Raw genomic sequence first — 16365 nt, forward strand, 5'->3', positions numbered from 1 at the left:
GGATGTGATCCCTTATCAAATCAATGGTGCAACAGTCCACGGCTGTGAGCTGGCAGTGGTTTGGCCCAGAGCAACAGCGTCCTGCAATGTTGTGCGGATGGGTGGTCTGAGGGAGCAGAAAGCCTTTGTTGGTTTTAATCAGAACAATGCAAACAATACTGAGCTTTATTCACCTGGGGGGGGGGAGAGAGAGAGAGAGAAAGAGAGAGAAAACTCATCTCGATTTTATCCCATGGACATTTAAATGATCACAGGAGCCAGCACTCCCTGGAACACTATACACCTATGTTCTACGAGCGGAAAAGAATCACACTGCACAAGAGGACAAGAAACAATCCACAAACTAAAACAGCAGCTCAGGAGACATGCGCAGGGCCCACGATCTGGCGATGCGTTAGGAGTGAGGTTATTCAGTTGAGCAATGCACTTCCTTCACTTGCAGGGACTGCCCCCGCGGTCTCAAGGCTCTAAAAGAAACGGCGAGTAAAGAAAGCTAAGGATTCCAGGTAGGAGAATTATTAGCCTATAGTTTCTTCTGTATAAAAGCACATCACAGGAATACAGTACGGTGACAGCCCATTGAAACCTTCATGCGGGATAGAGGGTTGGATTTTCCCCTCTGTCTGTGAAGTTAAAGCTTTATAAAAAGATGTTCATTGCAAATGACTAGTACTATTAAATTCCACTGAAAAAAAGCCAAGAATAAGAAAATAACTCATCAAAATAAAAAATTAAAGGACACTGAGGTACAGCTCAGTTCAGAATACACCACACAACACCACCACCGTAGCAGAGAGGAGAGCAACAGCCTGCAAAGGCGGCTTGGGATGACAGCCTGAACCAAGGTCTTTAGGTTTTGTTTAGCATGCTAAGTTTGTAGCTGAGCGACCATATAGTCCAGGAGTACTTACTGTACTAATCTTGACATTGCTATGCTTGAAGGTTGTACAAAACAGCAGATGGATCAGACGGGTATCAAAAAGATCAATATCAATTCAAGAGCTTGTCGACTCTCCTTTTGTTGATATGAAATAAAATACCCACAAACAATAAATTTAGCACAGATTGAATTTTGTGCAATAATAAAAGGAAACCCACCAGAAAATTGAAGTTGGAAGACCACTAACTATCCCAGATAATTTCATTAAGTGCTGTATTTTAAAAGGAAAACAAATACTTAAACACATCAACTCCTTAGGAAATGTTTTCCCATCTGCAGATGGTAAAATGAACATTTATGAAATTATTATGAAACAGAAAATACTGTCTCAAGAGAGCTTAACAAATTCAGCCCCCAAAATAGATGTATTTGCTAGGTTATGTAGCCATATTCAGTGGAATGGGAGGTGGTCCCAAGTCTAAGACAAGGAAGGATTCCTATAGTAAGAGCATGTGCAGGTTCCTAGTTCCAAAATTAATTGTGTCTGAAACAAACCAAAACTCAAATCTGGTGTTTCCAAAATGACCATGCAGAAGGTGGCTCTCTATCTCCAGTTATTTATTTAAATGCCATAATACTCAGTGTCCTTTCTGTAAAAACTCAAAAGTATTTACCACCCCGTTTGCTAGCTCTATACACTGCAAAAATGTTCCCTTTGGAAAAGAAGCCAAATACCTAGTACTCTCCGGATTATATCAGTGGAAATGCAGTTACTAAGTTATGTTTATAACCAAACCCAGCGCAGAACAAACAGCCTTTTGCTTATTGCAACTGAGGTATTGATATCAAATGAACTGAACTGTCCGATGCTGCTCCCCCACCACATGCTGAAAACAATAATAGGGTAGGTTCAATGACTGTGCATCCCAATAGACAGAACTGATGTTAAAAGTATTTCAGTTGGCGAAGAGAAAATGAGAGGAGTGGAAAGAGACAGGCAGAGATAAAAATAAACGCACTTGGGTTAATGAGGACAGAACAATGAGCACCCAAGTGAAACACCACCTCAAGCACAAATATCGTCAACAAACAGAATAGGAAGCAATATTATGATGCAGGTTAGACTGGTGAGAAATGAAGACAAATGAAAATCCTCAGTGTGTGGCTATTGCTTGACAAAATCATACATCAGAATGATGCACTAGTCAGAAATGGATGTGAACACACAAGATCCAGGTTGGTCTTTGGGATGAGAATGGTGAACAGAGGATGCTGGCGTCAAGGAGACAGGGCAGCAGAACGTTCCTGGGATCCAAAGAGACGTAGGCAAGGCGTGTAGCATCGGCTTCGGAAGACGGACATTGGGAATCTACTGTGACTTGGCTGAGGATGTGGACTTCAGAGAGACTTGTGCTGGGGACCTTAATCGCTTGCAACGTGGTTCTCGTTTTGTAAAGTGTGCCAGCGTTCAATTTTCTTATCCTTATTCTTCAGACACTCGTACCAGTGTTTCAAACGCTCCCCCTTGGCGGTGATGCCCAGCTGACATCCGCCTGGAGGAAAGAAGCAGGCAGGATAGTCAAAAGAAGACACCAGGGTTCCAATTACCCGTCTCCATGGTGCCACTTTTTTCTGTATTTCTTTTTTTCCTCCCCAGTTTAAAATTTCATGTGAATTTAATGCTGGCAAAAGGCCTCAGACTGACAAGCTCCGGAGACTGGGGTCTTCTAGTCAGCACAAAATAGAGGCAGCACCACGGACAACCAAAACTCGTCTAAAATGGAGCCCCCGTGGGAGACCCTCACCCCACCCCTCCACACAGGACAGCCTGGACAGCAGGGCAGGGTTAGACCCTAGGAGTTCTGAATAGCCTAACACGAAATATTTAGTTTTTCAAACCATGTTCTCATCCTACAACCCCTCTTCCTATTATTGTTGGCTTAACCCAGCGGAAGTAGTGTGGCATGGGAGATCCAGATGCACATTAGAGTACCCTGCAGCTGTAGCTGGAGAAGTTCTTCCTGTGGCGCGATCCTGCTGGGATACAGGAGCCGCATTCACAGGTTCAGCTCCTTTGATATTTATGTACAGGGTGCAGGCAGAAGAGGGGCAGGGTGATAGCCACGCCCATATTGGGGGGGTCTAGCATCACTGTTGATACCACCTTCCCCTTCCTTTAAGCGACTGGGCTCCGGCTCCTCCCTGCTCAATGCATATGGCTGAGAGCAGAGCTGTCTAGGCGCCCGCCTGTCTGCAGAAAGGCCACAATCTGGCCTGAAGTTTCCCTGCTCCCCAGGTTACTCTGACCTAGAGCCGGCCACCAAGTGAGAGTTCGAAAAAGGTGCCGACCAAAAAAAGGGGTCAAATGGGCAAATTTTATAAAATCAGCCCAGAGCAGAATCCGCTCGTGAGCCCAGGTCCTCTATACAATGGTGCAACATGAGGAGTCGCAACTGAGTCACCGGACCTGCTGCCCACGAGGTCCTACTTCAATGCTTAAAATGGAACTGATTTGTATTTCAGAGCACTGAAGAGGAGCTAAGGACAGGGGAGTCATTTAAAATCACCGAACACTTCAAATACAGAGAGAGCACTTTGTGGCAGAGAGACTGCAGCCAGGCTCCGATAAGCCCAACCCATTCTTAGCACCCTCCCCGCCAAAGTGCCTGCAGTTTTTAATCACACCCAGCACCTTGGTCACTTCCAGATTCCAAAGCAGAGCTGGCCAACTGTCAGCAATCCTTTGCCTCTCCCCTCTGACCTGGCGCTGTGTGTGACCTCAGAGTGACTGTAGGGAAACACCCTGTTCCCATCAATCAGCAGAGAGTAGACAGACCTGTAACTCACCGATATAATCGTTAGATTTGCCAATATCATAATCCCAGACCGATACGTCCAGTGATTTCTTGGCCAGATCGCTGTGTTTTATGTCATAGAAAAACTCCTGGAAAGCACACAAAGTATTAAAATTACACCAAAACCCCAGAAGAATCTAAGGAAGCATTACATTCTAAAGCTTATTGTGCACACTGAATTTAAAAGACCCTCACAGAGATTTAATAAAATGCTAGCAAATAAGCATACTCTGCTCTTTGACTGTGGCTCATATCCTTGGATCTAAATGCACTTACATGGTAAGTTCCCCCCTTATAACTATCATAAGCATTTGCAAGGCCCCTATCAAGGGGACATCTAGGCCGCGGTGAGGTGCAAGGATTGTCCATTTTACAGACTGGCCAACTCCAGAGCCAGAGGTGAACTCTGGCCTGATTCTCACCTCTGAAAAATCAGTGGGGCCAGGATTTCCCTCCCAGGAGTCTGGACTGCCAGTCTCCTGCTCCGACCACTAGGCCACCCTGTGAGTCATTTTGCGAGTCGCACAGTAGCAAAGCCTCCTCAATCCAAGGCTCGAATGGCGGGAACTTGTTCTTCCTTTCAGCGCAATCTCCAGACATAGCGAAGGATCAGTCATGGGGGAACTGCATTCGTCCTTTGCTCCTGAGTCGAGCCTCGCTTCGAACAGCTGCCCGAGGAGCACCATGCTGCCTTTTTAAAGCCAATGGAGAAACTGGAGACCAGTCACACAACCCAGCCCTGAAAGGTGCGGGGTGCTCCCGATTCTCCTGGATGCCAACGGGGATCGAGGATGCAAAGTACCTCCGTTTGTAAGGGAAAATGTCTTACAAGGAGCTTGTGTGTCATCGCTGGGGTTTTTTATAATAATAATCCATACGTTTCAGAGATGTTTTAACCATGGTCCTTTCCAGCAGCAGGAGAGTATGGTGAGAAGAGGTCTGACCTAGGGGACAGCAGTCGGTTCCTGGCCAATGTCATCTGAGCAATCTTCATTTACAATGCACTCCTTCCCAGGAGTTTCGAGCATTTGGAAGCTAGTTATGAAACTGATCACACCCCAAAAGCTTTCCAGCTAGGGACAACATAACTCCTGCTGCTCACTGCTCACTTAGCCCAAATTGTATTGTGGGAAGAGACTAGGTTATACTGGAGCCTCTGATTCGGTCAATGCAGAGATCTCAGCATGTACTTGTGGTGTAGAATCATGATTAGTTAGATCAGTCGCTCTCTCATAGAGGGGGAGACGACACTGAATTATTGAGATTGATCTAGCATGTATATTTCTCCCCGATCAAGGAGATAAGGCCAAAATATCAAATGCTTCAATTAGGCTGCCCCGATTCCTGACTCATAGAATCATAGGACTAGAAGGGATCTCGATAGGTCATCTAGTCCAGTCCCCTGTGCTCATGGCAGGACTAAGTATTATCTAGACCATCCCTGACAGGTGTTTGTCTAACCTGCTCTTGAAATCTCCAATGATGGAGATTCCACAACCTCCCTAGGCGATTTATTCCAGTGCTTAACCACCCTGACAGTTAGGAAGTTTTTCCTAATGTCCAACCTAAATCTCCCTTGCTGCAATTTAAGCCCCTTGCTTCTTGTCCTATACTCACAGGTTAAGAAAAACAATTTTTCTCCCTCCTCCTTGTAACAACCTTTTATGTACTTGAAAACTGTTCTCATGTCCCCTCTCAGTCTTCTCTTTTCCAGACTAAACAAACCCAATTTTTTCAACCTTCCCTCATAGGTCATGTTTTCTAGACCTTTAATATTTTTTGTTGCTCATCTCTGGACTTTCTCCAATTTGTCCAAATCTTTCCTGAAATGTGCGCCCAGAACTGGACACAATACTTCAGTTGAGGCCTAATCAGTGTGGAGTAGAGCAGAAGAATTACTGCTCGTGTCTTGCTTACAACACTCCTGCTAATACATCCCAGAATGATGTTTGATTTTTTTGCAACAGCGTTACACTGTTGACTCATATTTAGCTTGTGATCCACTATGACCCCCAGATCCCTTTCCGCAGTACTCCTTCCTAGGCAGTCATTTCCCATTTTGTATGTGTGCAACTGACTGTTCCTTCCTAAGTGGAGTACTTTGCATTTGTCCTTATTGAATTTCATCCTATTTATTTCAGACCATTTCTCCAGTTTGTCCAGAACATTTTGAATTATAATCCTCTCCTCCATAGGTGGTGATTAACTTTGTACTCATTTATTTCAGAAATATCCCTGAACAGTTTGAAGACAGAAATGGCAATGCCTTGTGTTTCACACGCACAAAGAATTAATAGTTTGTCCCATTTAAAAAAAATGGATCCATCCTTACCTCATTAAACTCGGGATTCAAGGTCTTCCTTTTAATCTGCGTCTTATGCTTGGCCTTTTTCCCCATGTCAGGTTTCAGCCAACTAGGAGCAACATAAATGCAGTTTAGAAGCGAAGTGAATGAACAGAGCCAGCTTGCAAGCTAAAGAAAAAGGAGTTTCTGGACTGGAAGAACAATAGCTGAGGAAGTTAAAACTTAATCAAAATCACAAAATGAGTAAAAAACCTGTTTCCGATCATCAGGTTAAAGTCTAAGACTAGAACGATTCACTTTGCACTGGTTACTGAATTCAGCATAAATCTCTGTATATAGATGCACTGTTGGTACTTAGGATTAGAAAGACAACCTTTAAAAAGAATCATGCTAACTCCGAATAGCTAGCACCCCTCTCACTTGGATCGGTTGTAGAACCAGCTTGTAGAAGAGATCGCACTGAGGCAGTTTATTTGTAACTTGCTCCACAATTTTCTCACAAGGCACCTCGATGGAAAATTGCAATGGTCAAAGAAAGAGGAGTGTTAAAATGCCCAAGGGACTAAACTGGAAATACACGTACAACTCGAAAAGGGCTTCACTGATGCTAGTGAGGGCTACAAGTGTGGAGAGGCTGAAATAATCATGACATTGACAAGTAGTAGACAAATTGGTTATTATATGATGCCAAACCACTTTTAACCTCCATGGCGAGCTATTCCATTGTGCCTCTGTTCCTGAGCATTTCAAGAGTGCGCAAACGCAAACTAGTCTAGAGAGACTTGAAAAAAAACCCAACTACTACTGATAATCAATTAGCATTTAATGAAGCACAGATTAGCATACTGAATTCATTTTACTTATAAGTATGGAAACAATTAGCTGTCTTAACAGTCCAGTCCAAACTCAATGCTAAATTGTACAGTTTGTGTTAATTAAATCTTTGTTTAAATTACCTTTGAAAGTAAAAATCTCAGTGTTCTATTTGTTGAGCATGAGAGAGAATAAAGCACGACATCAGAGGAAAAACATTCAACTTTGTTGAACAGCAAACAAGACTTGCAGATCGCTATGGGCAGGGGTTATCGGTGTTTTTAATTTCATTTTTTAGGGGGAAAGTGTTCTTGTTGGAAGGGGAGAAAGGAAATGGAAAATGACCAGGGGGAAAAAAATATATGTGGTTTAGATGTAGAGGGAAGTTCTAGCCTGAAAGGATAACTGGAATATCTATTCCGGATTAAGAGTTTCAGATTAAAATTTGCCCAGTTTACAAATTGATTACATGTCATTTGACTTTGCATTGAGCGGAGAATGTGAACAACAAACTGTGTTCTTCCTGCCTCTTGCAGTGTCACATGTAACTGAGTTATTGTTAAAAAAACGCATATTTCCAGATGCAGTGAGGCATCACCACCATGAAGTGCAGTAAAGGCCAGCCTGGCTCTGCTCATGGCAAGGGCATGGGACAAGTCAGAATCTGGGCAGCAGGGATGAACAGCAAATCTCGTATGCACTACCATGCCCCGCAGCCAATGGCGAGATTGTTTTGTGTATTATACCACACGATTATCAAGACTTCAATCACAATGGGTCAGCTACTGAGGGCCTGATTCTCCACTCTGCTACAGCCGTTTTACCCTGGTGTGTCTTGAGGAGTGAAGAATCAGAACCTGAGTTTGGAATCACTCTGGAATGCACATGGAAAAGGCACATCAGAAGCCCACGTAGTGTGTATGTATTTGCGCCGTGTGAATGGCAGCATGCCTCATTGCAATCCCGAAGACCCTGCAGTTACAGTTCACCTGACAATGTCATTGGTTGTGCATGAAGCTGGATAGAATCCATTTTACCCTTCCACTGTTGTATGGGCTTTTCAGCGATAATGCCAGTTAAGCCGCATTTCGGGCAGTGAAATTCACGGAGCAGGTACATTACAGAATTAGAAGCCATCATGTTTCACCGAGTTATTCCTCTGACAATAACCAGGCTTTAAGGTAACCCCCCTCGCACACACTCCATCGTTGAGTTTGCTCCCCGCGCGATGGCACAACAAACACTTCAGAACTTTTGGGCTCCAACTTACAGTTTAACGAAAGGATCCGAGTATCCATTGGCATCCATGGCAGCTAAATGGACACAACGGACAATGCCAACAATCAGGCCTCCCTGCTGGGTGCTGTACATGAGGGACACGAGGATCTTTCCTCGTTCTTCCACATCACCACCACGGTCTACCTACAAGAGAAAGCCAGAGGAGTGAGTGGGGACTGGGATAAGAGAGACCAGAAACACACCCACACGGGAATACTGGAGCCAGGGACTCACCATAATCCATTGTGCAGGAAAGAGGAAATGACTAAGGGAAAAGCTTGAAAAGGGACCACGAGAGATGACAAAAGAAGGCGAGGAAGTGTTTGAGCACAGGGACCTACTTGCTGAAGGTGACCAATACAATGTGCAGAAGCCACGCCCAGTTATTAGGATTCTATTTTTTATATTCGATAAGGATTGAAAAGGTTTGTATGTGTCAGTTAGGTTAAACTCGGCAGACCCCATTCAATGGTTTGGCAAGAAAGTTGTAGCTGGTTTCGCTTTGTCCGGGGGTCACACATGGCACCTGTTAGTCTCAGGTTCAGGTTGGAATGAACCTACAATCTGAAAGGGCCTTGGCAAGCAGATGCTCTGAAGGCAGAATGGGGAGAGAGACCACACGTGTAACATTTCCACCTCCCACTTGGCACTTCGGCAGCGCCTTCTACAACCATTAACTAACCCTCCCCTCTTGTCACGCGGGGTCTGAAACGGCTCATGGGGGAAATGCCTGAGTCCTCCAGGCCTGCAAAGCAGTCAAAGAAACTCACCTCCACTATTAGCATCAGCACCACGACTAGACATTTGAGCTGGCACTAGAGAGATATGCACGTCCCACCCAACTGGTAGCATGATGGGTTCCCCCGTGAGAGACCTGGGCTCAGGAATGACCTTGGGATCCCACACCCCAGCTGGCTCTATACTGGGGGCATCAGGAGAGCAATTCTGTTACTCACTCAAGAGGCCGATAACAGGGAAGCAGTGCACTCTCAGGGTACGTCCACACGGCAATCAGAGACGGGATTGCAGCACGTGTAGCTATACCCAAGATAGTGTCACTCTAGCTAGCGCGAGTACCAATAGCAGTAAAGCTGAGGCAGCGCAGTATGTGCAAGCTCACCCAGGACCCTGGCTACGTACTCCGGCGGTAATCCACGCTGCTGGGGCTTGACTGCTATCAGCCCTCGAGCTAGCTAGCTTACGGAGAGCGGATATGTTGGCAAACACACCTCCGACTGCAGCATGACTCTCGCTATGGCCCTGCGCAGGTGACCTGCATAATAAGCAGCTGCTGAGAGGCTCTGGAAGTGGGATTATAAAACAAAAAAGCTATCATTCACTAGTGGCACCAAAAGGATAGAAAACGGGGCCTCTCGCCCCTTAGCTAAGGATGCCCTTTGAAAGCAGAACCAGAGGAGCAGGGCAGCACAGCATCTTACCTCCTCTTCATACAGTGCCATCCCACGAGAGGAGCTGGTTGTTCCAGCCCGCTTCATCTTGGAATAGAAACAAAGAGAGATTCCCTTTAATAACTCCACAGGCAGAGAGAGACCTCTCCCTACAGAAACAATATTCATGCACACACCCAACAGGTCAAACTCAGCCACGGTGCCCCACTCACTGACCTCGGGGGTGGAGAGGGGTGAATTTGTCCCACACACCTACAGACTCTTCAGCGAGTGATGTGGCTTCTGTCCACCCATCGAACTTCAAGAGTTTCTTTATTCCTATTTTCCGATGGCCAGAGCCATAGATCTGAATCTATTCCACGCACACAAGAGTGCAATCTTTTCCCCACCCACGTACTCAATCATCTCACCTAAGTTCCCTTCTGGAAAATTGTGGTAGGATACTGGATTGCAGGGCACTCTCTTGTCAGGAGAGCTACAGGCCACCGAACTATTTAAAGCAGCTTGTGGGCGTCCATATGAGTTATTTCTAGGGAAGGAAGCCACCCATATTCCACTTCGCCTCCAAAGCTGTACACAGGAGCATGCAATATGCTATTCGCTCATGGGGTCAGTCCTTTATCTAGGATTCCTTCTCTAGTTTTAAACAGTTGGACAGGAACTCCACATAGGGTGGTCAGACAGGTTCCTGCTAGAACTATTAGTGATCTTACCTCAGCAATTTGCCTAGTTTTCCTTGTTTAAAGCCTGTGAGCAAAAATCTGCTCTCAATCCTAAAGTAGTGATCTCAGCTCTGTTACGCTGCTCTTCTTACATTTACAGAACTGTCTCTGGGAGACCAGGGTACAAGAGACAGCATGCAGATCCAAGAGCAGAGTTTTGCCCTTTGTCCACATCACAGGATGTTTTCGGGGTGCAGGGGGGATAATATCTTATAAATTAGACTTGTGCTAGTCCATGGAACAGAGTGCCCAGTGCACTGAAGAACTGTCCTATCACATCTACAGGCTAGGTAGTGCTTGGACCAGATTCTGATCTCCATGACGGCCTACAATGGAGTTACTTCATATTTATACTGCCGCAACTGAGACCAGAAACTGACCCTAAGGTTCTGAACACCTTCACAGAGACCTTCACTTTCACAGATCACATAGCCACGCAGGAGTCTCAAATTCACTGTCACTCCAAAGTCCATTAAATGCTACTTTTATATCCAGCACCCGAAGTAATGACAACATAGCAAAACTTCACGAGACTTACCGGTATTACTCTCTCCAAGCAGATGTTGAAGTTCTTTTTCTGGTTGGATTTGAGTTTCTTCAAAGAAACTCGAGTTTCACCAATAAATTCATTGTGGCCAAATTTGTCTTCATCACACACCGAGATCCTGAATTGAACAAGAAAAAGGACCTAATATTGAATGGGCTGGAGCATTTCCCAGCTCAGACTCTGTGGAGTAATGTAGACCGCAAACCCTAAAAATCTCACATCTAAGATACCTGCGAAATCAAGCAGCCTCGATTTAACTTCTGACCAGAGCTGGTTGGAAAACAGAATTTCCATTCCTCAAGAAATTCTGACATTTTTAAATTTGTTCCAATTCAGAGCAAAAAGCCAAAATTTTGAAATTTCCTGCAGAATGGAAATTCTGAAAAACGTCAATTCAGAACCACTGAAATATTTTGCTAGAATAATGTGAAAATATCTAGTTTCAATAAGGTAAACATTTCATTTTGATGTCAAAATAGAATATACAATATTTAATATTAAATAGACCATATATTGTTTAAATAATAGTATGCAAGTTTAAAGGAAATAAAACACAAAGAAGTGAAACATTTTGACATTATCTAAACAATTTGTTAAGACTTTCTTCCATCAAAAATTTCATCTAAAATCGACACCTCCCCAGGAAATATTGTGGTTTTGATTAAGCTGCATTTTCCGATGGAAAACTGTTCCTTCGTACATTTTTCATCCAGCTCTGCTTCTGCCCAATTTCTTAAAGGGGTGCAAAGGTAGCTAACTTTAAGTGCTGCTACAGGGAATGACACTCACCCCTGTGCAGAAGACACACATAGTTCCCCATCACAGTGCACTTTCATAGAATCAGAGAAAATTAGGGTTGGAAGAGACCTCAGGAGTTCATCTAGTCCCACCCCCTGCTCAAAGCAAGACCAATCCCCAACTAAATCATTCCAGCCAGCACCTTAAAAACCTCTAAGGCCTGGTCTACACTACGACTTTAATTCGGATTTAGCAGCGTTAATCCGAATTAACCCTTCACCTGTCCACACTACAGAGCCAGTTAATTCGAATTAAAGGGCACTTAAAATCGATTTCTGTACTCCACCTCGACGAGCGGAGTAGCGCCAAAATCGATTTTGTTAATTCGAATTAGGGTTAGTGTGGCCGCACACCACCGAATTAATGTGGTTAAATTAATGGGGTAGTGTGGACGCACACCACCGAATTAATGTGGTTAAAAACCGAATTAATGTGCTTAGTGTGGCCGCGCACAATCGAATTTATACAACCTGTTTCCCAAATTCGAATTATCTAAATTCGGATTAATCCCGTAGTGTAGACATACCCTCAGGAAGGCGCTTCCACCACCTCTCTAGGTAACCCATTCCAGTGCTTCACCACCCTCCTAATTAAATAGTTTTTCCTAATATCCAACCTAGACCTCCCCCACTGCAACTTGAGACCATTGCTCCTTGTTCTGTCATCTGCCACCACTGAGAACAGCCTAGCTCCATCCTCTTCGGAACCCCCCTTCAGGTAGTTGAAGGCTGCTATCAAATCCCCCCGCACTCTTCTCTTCTGTAGATTAAATAAGCCCAGTTCCCTCAGCCTCTCCTCGTAAGTCATGTGCTCCAGCCAACTAATCATTTTCATTGCCCTCCGCTGGGCTCTTTCCAATTTGTCCACATTCTTTCAGTACTGGGGGGGGGGACCAAAACTGGACGCAATACTCCAGTTGTGGCCTCACCAGTGCCGAATAGAGAGGAATAATCACTTCCCTCGACCTGCTGGCAATGCTCCTACTAATACGGCCCAATATGCCGTTAGCCTTCTTGGCAACAAGGGCACACTGCTGACTCATATCCAGCTTCTCGTCCACTGTAATCCCCAGTGTAAGACACTGGGATTTTGTCTTCAACTTGCCTGAGTGTTTTCCTTTGCATATCTTCGTCCGTAATGCCATGATACACCAGGGTCTCATTCCACATGGGGTTGCGAGTGTTGCGCAGAGTCTTGGTCCTCAATTTGTTTGACTGTTGGGTTTCAAAAATTAAAACAAAGAACTAATCACACACACTGTCTGCAGCCTAAAATGGTCCCGGGTCAACCGTTATGCAAACGGTGGGTCACTCCTGTGATCTTTCCTCACATGAGCAGTCCCATGGTTCCCCTGTATTTGACTTCATTGGGGGCCACTCACCCAAGCAAAGTATTACAGCCTAACATTTTTAATTTTTTTTTTAAGTAATGTCTGTAAACCAAAATCGCCAAACTAGTCTCATTTAAGAGTCAAACTCCAATCCTCATTATTTGACCCAGATGCACATGGCCTCTTCTAAAGGATGTTGAGGTGTTTACCATGCCACGGCAGTTTAGAAGATCAGGCACAGCCCACTGGAAAATGAACTTTGTGGCCTAAAGTAAATGAAAAGCCTAAGACGCTGGAACTTTCTTGCCTCCCTCTCACTTGTTCATATTTACTTCCTATCGGCCAATTCAGCCCTTGTACAAACAGAAAATTAACTGATTCCCAAGTTAGTAAAGTCTTGGCTTCTGCATCTCTTGTGTCACATGGGAAAATTATTCCTACTAATCGAGATTCCACATCTAGCCGGGATTCTCTGCTTGGCAAGATTAGTAGCCTCCTTCCACTGTTGCGAAGTAGAAAGATACACCATAGATGAGAATTGGATAAACAGAGGCACCTAAAGCTAACAACAAGATCCCAGATGCTTCTAACTGGAGAATTTTTCCCCAATGTATGAGAAAAAGGATGAGAAAGGAAGACTAGCCCATAGACTACTCAGATCTTACACTAGGGATGGATTCTGTCTACTGTATTTTGTGGTTGTGCTGGAATGTTTCTTTTGTTTGAGATCAGATGGCTCAAACACCAAAAGTGCATAAAGTGTAAATTACAAACTTTTTATTAACATTATTTTGAAAGAGGTTGGCACCTCAGTCATTTCCTTTGAGTACAATTCAGCCAAAGAGAGAGAAAAAAAATCTTTGAATCCCCACAGGAAACAGAAGAGACATTTGTTAGGCAATGGGCCAACAATGTTCATTTCTTCCTAGACGTTTTCTCCACTGAATTCAATTCAGCTGGTCCTGGGAGCAAGAGTTTACAGAGAGCTTTCTTTGATGAGGAAACTAATTGGTGCATTTACTCACTTGCTGGATTTTTTTCACAGCTCTAATTAGAACACGCAAAACCTTCAAAGTAAAATTGATCTTTCAGACTCCAGTAATAATTAGATTTTGTGTCAGATGTTTTGCGTTGCATTAACAATGTCACCTTCTCTGAAGTTTCTCTGTGCTCATTAACTAGGTATTCGTCTTTCGAGATGTTCTGTACGCTGCTCGCTTCCGCAAGGCTGCTGTGAAACATGCAAAAGCGAAGGCAATACGAAAAGACACCCTCTCTCTCAGAAATCAGGGAACACTCATCCATTAACAAAGACCACCAGGCTGAGCTATTCCTCTCCCTATTCACCAGTGTCCTATTCATTTCCATCCAAAATTAAGGAGGTATTGATATCCTTACAATAATAAGCACTTTGCTCCACTAATAGCAGAATTGACTTCAATGGGACAAAGGGCAAGGTTCTATTTAACAGCAATGAGGGCATTAGAAGCCAGTCATCAGGTGGAGGAGGAGCCTGCTTGGTACACGGGGTGTAAATAACACAATCAATCCAATTAATCTTAATGTGCCAAAGGAGAAAAACAAAAAGACTAGAGCTGACTCTGAGACAAAGAAAAATCCAGATCCAGATTGGGAGGAACCAGTCAGAGCTAACAGCTGCAGAAGCAGCCAGTGCAGAGGGTACTGCTGTAAACTCTCCAGGGCAGAGACAATCTGCTGTTCTGTGTTAGTACAGGACCTGCCACCATGGGCCCCGCTCTTGGTGGGTCCTTAGGCATCACCGTAATTAACATGATTAAAAAACAATCAGATTCAAACTTCTCCAACACAACAAGTGTTCTCAGCTCTGGGGTTTTAGTTCAGCCCGTTGAGCCAATCCCATCTGTTTGCATCCAGATATGAACATCAGCGGTATCAAGGGGTGTTCAGATCGGTCGTCTCATGGTTGGACCCCAGAAAGCATCTTTTTGCTGAATGTTAGTGAGCAGCCATTGCACAGGAAATATCCTAGAAGGCCTGTGTGAGTTCTTGAGAGTGTCAGGGAATAGCAGCACATTTAGTGCAGTTCATCTCTACTGAGTTACTGTAGGTTTCACACTTCTGATTTCCCAGGACCTACATCACAGTGTCTACAATCACCATTCATCCTAAGAGATGCAGGCGTCAGGAAGGTTGCTTGGCCCAAGACTTCATTTTCTTGAGCAGGTCACGTACTGTATAACAGCAAGGAGCAACTGTGTACCGAAATCAGAGGGGAGAGACCAAGGCAATCTTCCGAATAACAACAGAGCAGCTGCCTTTGCGAACTGCTCTCGTTCCTTCCACGCTATTGTTGTTTTCAGTTAAAAAAGTATCAATACTCAGGATTAACGCAGCATTGTAGGTTTTTCTCTCCATGTGGAATATTTTTAGGCCTGTGAGCTGAGATTTCGAAAGAAGCCTAGAGGATTTGACTGTCAAGCTCCTATTAATTTTAATGGGAATTAGCCATCTCAGTCCTTTGGAAAATCACCACTGTAAAGCAGTACTGTAATATTTTTGTTCACAGTTTCAATGTAACAGAGTTAAGCAAATGAATTGATAGATATTTACCTTACTGGCTCCCGGCAATAGGTGCAACTTTACATAAGGATCAGCTAAACCATTGGAGTCCATTGGTTTTAAGCCCTAAAAGATAATGAAGGGGGTTAGCCATCTTTAAATACAATGGGGAGAAGGATTTAGCAATAGTTCATTACGAAATATAAATTAATAAAGGGAACGGAAGGTATGTGCTGGAGAAAGCAAGGCTCTTTGTTCTGAATAAGTGGAAAGCCCAATATCCAGTCCCAACACTGAACCAGCTTCTAAATATCAGACCAATGCTACTTTCCGCTATAGACCTGCTCACGTTGTGTTTGAGTCTTGTGCGACCTAACGGACAGATCTGCATTATCCCCAGCCAGCTTCCAAACTCACATTCAAGAAGCAAACGTTTGCCTCCATGTCTTCATCCCCCTACAAAAGGGAATGAAGAGCTAGCCCAAAATGACACCGCTGGAGCAGCATGTTTAGCACAAAGAGGAGAGACCTCCTTCATCCAGAAAGTCATTCCTGAACACGTAAGAGGATTGAGCTCTTCCAGAGAGAGCGAATGAACGGGAAGCTGGGACGCAGTAGGAGATGAGGCATGTTCAGAGGTGCACGTTGGCATTTTCAAAGTGGAAAATGCTGCACACTTCACTACCACCAGCACATCTACGCACTGGAATTACCAGCCTTCTCTACAAGACAGCGGTAGCAGGAATTCGAGCATTCAATGGCATTCACCCTACAGAACTGGTGAAATGTGAACATCAGTTTCCCCTCAGGCCTGCAGGATCCCCAATTACCTTCAGCGGGACCGACCAGAGTTCTACGCAGGGAGGAGAATCAGGCTTCAGGACTTT

General features: G+C 44.4%; 1 protein-coding gene across 1 annotated transcript in view; it reads right to left on the reverse strand.

Moving 5' to 3' along the window:
• Positions 1–2264: 2264 nt before the first annotated feature.
• Positions 2265–16365, reverse strand: part of RPH3A (rabphilin 3A) — a 72327-nt gene continuing 58226 nt past the window's right edge. The window contains exons 12-20 of the mRNA XM_024196117.1: positions 15530–15604; positions 12712–12821; positions 10801–10927; positions 9571–9627; positions 8473–8475; positions 8124–8275; positions 6068–6149; positions 3728–3824; positions 2265–2433 (exon numbers count right to left, since the gene is read on the reverse strand). Of these exons, the coding sequence (XP_024051885.1) occupies positions 2303–2433; positions 3728–3824; positions 6068–6149; positions 8124–8275; positions 8473–8475; positions 9571–9627; positions 10801–10927; positions 12712–12821; positions 15530–15604 (834 nt within the window). The 3' untranslated portion in view covers positions 2265–2302. The remainder of the gene's footprint in view (positions 2434–3727; positions 3825–6067; positions 6150–8123; positions 8276–8472; positions 8476–9570; positions 9628–10800; positions 10928–12711; positions 12822–15529; positions 15605–16365) is intronic.

This window comes from Terrapene carolina, unplaced genomic scaffold, assembly GCF_002925995.2.
Source record: "Terrapene carolina triunguis isolate 2854851 unplaced genomic scaffold, T_m_triunguis-2.0 Scaffold234, whole genome shotgun sequence".
Taxonomy (NCBI): domain Eukaryota; kingdom Metazoa; phylum Chordata; order Testudines; family Emydidae; genus Terrapene; species Terrapene triunguis.